Genomic DNA, 1,915 nt, shown 5'->3' on the forward strand with positions numbered 1-1,915 from the left:
GCGAGGTATCATTTTAACGTCGACATTTTCTACCCAGTTATCCATATCATCCGGGCGCGCTTTTTGTTTGTGTACGTTGTCAATTTCCCGGAACTCAGAAACCAAAAGGAATATCATGCAGGCGGAATATCCGCCTTGTATGCCCAATAACTGAGAACGACGTTTGAAATTCCAATATCAGTTTCAGCGCTGTTGTGTTCACAAAGAACGCGTAATTTGTTATTGTTGTTTTTTTATTATTCTAGATTTTAATGATCTAGCGTATGATTTTCTTTTTTTTATTCCAGCGTTAATAAAGACCTGAATTAAGTCTACCAAATTTAAAAAACATTTAAAATCAAACAACTCGGTATTTTTTAAACTCTTCTTAGTGCACATATCCGCTGTTCAATAATAATTAACACAAAAGGAATTGCTTGTAAAAAAAAACACCAAATTTGAGACTTTACTGTAAGTTCGCGATAAAATTTTTGAATAAGTTTCTTCATCGGACGTAAGGAAAAGTTGGACGGTGTGTTAAAGAAAATGGTCGTCTACTCTATCTTCTTCTCTTCTTAAAGTGCCGGTCCTCTGTGTACGTTGGCTATCACGTTGGTCCATATTACTTTGTTTACTGCGGATCTGAATAGGGCTGTTGATGTCATTCCAGTCCATGCACGTAGGTTCCGCAGCCACGATATTCGTCTGCGTCCTGCCGATCGTCGACCCTCTATTTTCCCCTGTAAGATGAATTGGAGTAGGTGGTATTTCTCATTGCGCATAATGTGTCCAAAGTATTCCAGTTTTCTGCGTTTGATGTTTGCTAGGAATTCCATTTCTCCTCCGATGCGCTCAATGACCGTTTTATTTGTCACATGATGTACCCACGAAATTCTGAGGATGCGGCGGTAGCACCACATCTCGAAGGCATCTATACGTTTGCACGAGGCATCGGTAAGGGTCCATGCTTCTGTCCCATAAAGGAGGACCGAGAGAACATAACAGTTCAGGACCCTTATTCTAGTGCGGACGCTGAGGGATAGGTTACAGAGTATGTTTCTCATTTTATTAAATGTGCTTCTTGCTTTTTCGATTCGGCACTTTATTTCTCGAGAGTGGTCCCAATCTTTGTTCAAAGTACAGCCCAGGTATGTAACTGTCTCTGCTGTTTTGATGGCTTCGTTGTTTGCAGTAAACTGTAGGTTTCCAATATCGTTTTTACTGATAATTAATATTTGTGTTTTTTTACAGTTTATCTTCATACCGTATCCTTCGCATGCAGTCACCACTCGGTCCACAAGTCTCTGAAGCCCCTCGGCAGTGTCGGCCACAAGAACGGTATCATCCGCATATCTCAAGTTGTTTATAATTTGACCATTTACTACAAGTCCGTCCTCTGTATCATCCAATGCTTCCTTGAATAGATGTTCTGAATACACGTTAAACAGGAGAGGCGACAGTATGCAGCCCTGGCGCACTCCCCTTCCAACGCTAAATTCTGCTGACGTTGTGTTTTCTACTCGAACCATAGCCTTTTGTTGTAGTAGTCCAGTAGCTTCAGGACTTCTCCAATCTAGTCTAATCTATAAAGCAAGAAAAATGTTAATCAACGTCAACGTCAGTTTGTTTTTTTATTATTTCTAGAATAGTTTAAGATAATTAATTGAAATTTACACGTTAATGTTGAAGGTATATCTTTAATTTTTTGGTCTTAAATAATATTTTTTAACTAATCTGCCATAAAAATTAAGAAAATTAAAGGTTTTCCTGTTATTGGAGGTTTTAGCAAGTAATAACCGAATTAATAAATTATTTTAAAAAATTTTCCGAAATGGTTGTTTCCGAAATGACTGTGGAGTAAAAATACTACGAATTGTCATATCATCATAGGCACTTGTGGTGTAATAGTAAATTATGCAACAAGTGCGGTAAACGG

General features: G+C 38.2%; 1 protein-coding gene across 1 annotated transcript; it reads right to left on the reverse strand.

Annotated features, from left to right (window-relative positions):
- Window positions 1-516: 516 nt before the first annotated feature.
- LOC132705138 (uncharacterized) lies at window positions 517-1,508 on the reverse strand. The gene is made up of 2 exons (XM_060675572.1): window positions 1,244-1,508; window positions 517-719 (listed from the first exon to the last, which is right to left on the reverse strand). The coding sequence occupies exons 1-2, from the start codon at window positions 1,506-1,508 to the stop codon at window positions 517-519; spliced, it is 468 nt and encodes a 155-aa protein (XP_060531555.1).
- Between the last annotated feature and the right edge of the window lie 407 nt (window positions 1,509-1,915).

Source organism: Cylas formicarius, unplaced genomic scaffold (assembly GCF_029955315.1).
Source record: "Cylas formicarius isolate icCylForm1 unplaced genomic scaffold, icCylForm1.1 PGA_scaffold_7__23_contigs__length_41026272, whole genome shotgun sequence".
Classification (NCBI taxonomy): domain Eukaryota; kingdom Metazoa; phylum Arthropoda; class Insecta; order Coleoptera; family Brentidae; genus Cylas; species Cylas formicarius.

Excerpts from the sequence above, each read along its gene's own strand:
- LOC132705138 (XM_060675572.1), bottom strand. The coding sequence starts at position 1,508 with ATGGTTCGAGTAGAAAACACAACGTCAGCAGAATTTAGCGTTGGAAGG. Across the intron at positions 720-1,243 it reads GACTGCATGCGAAGGATACG|GGGAAAATAGAGGGTCGACG; the intron begins GTATGAAGATAA and ends TTCATCTTACAG.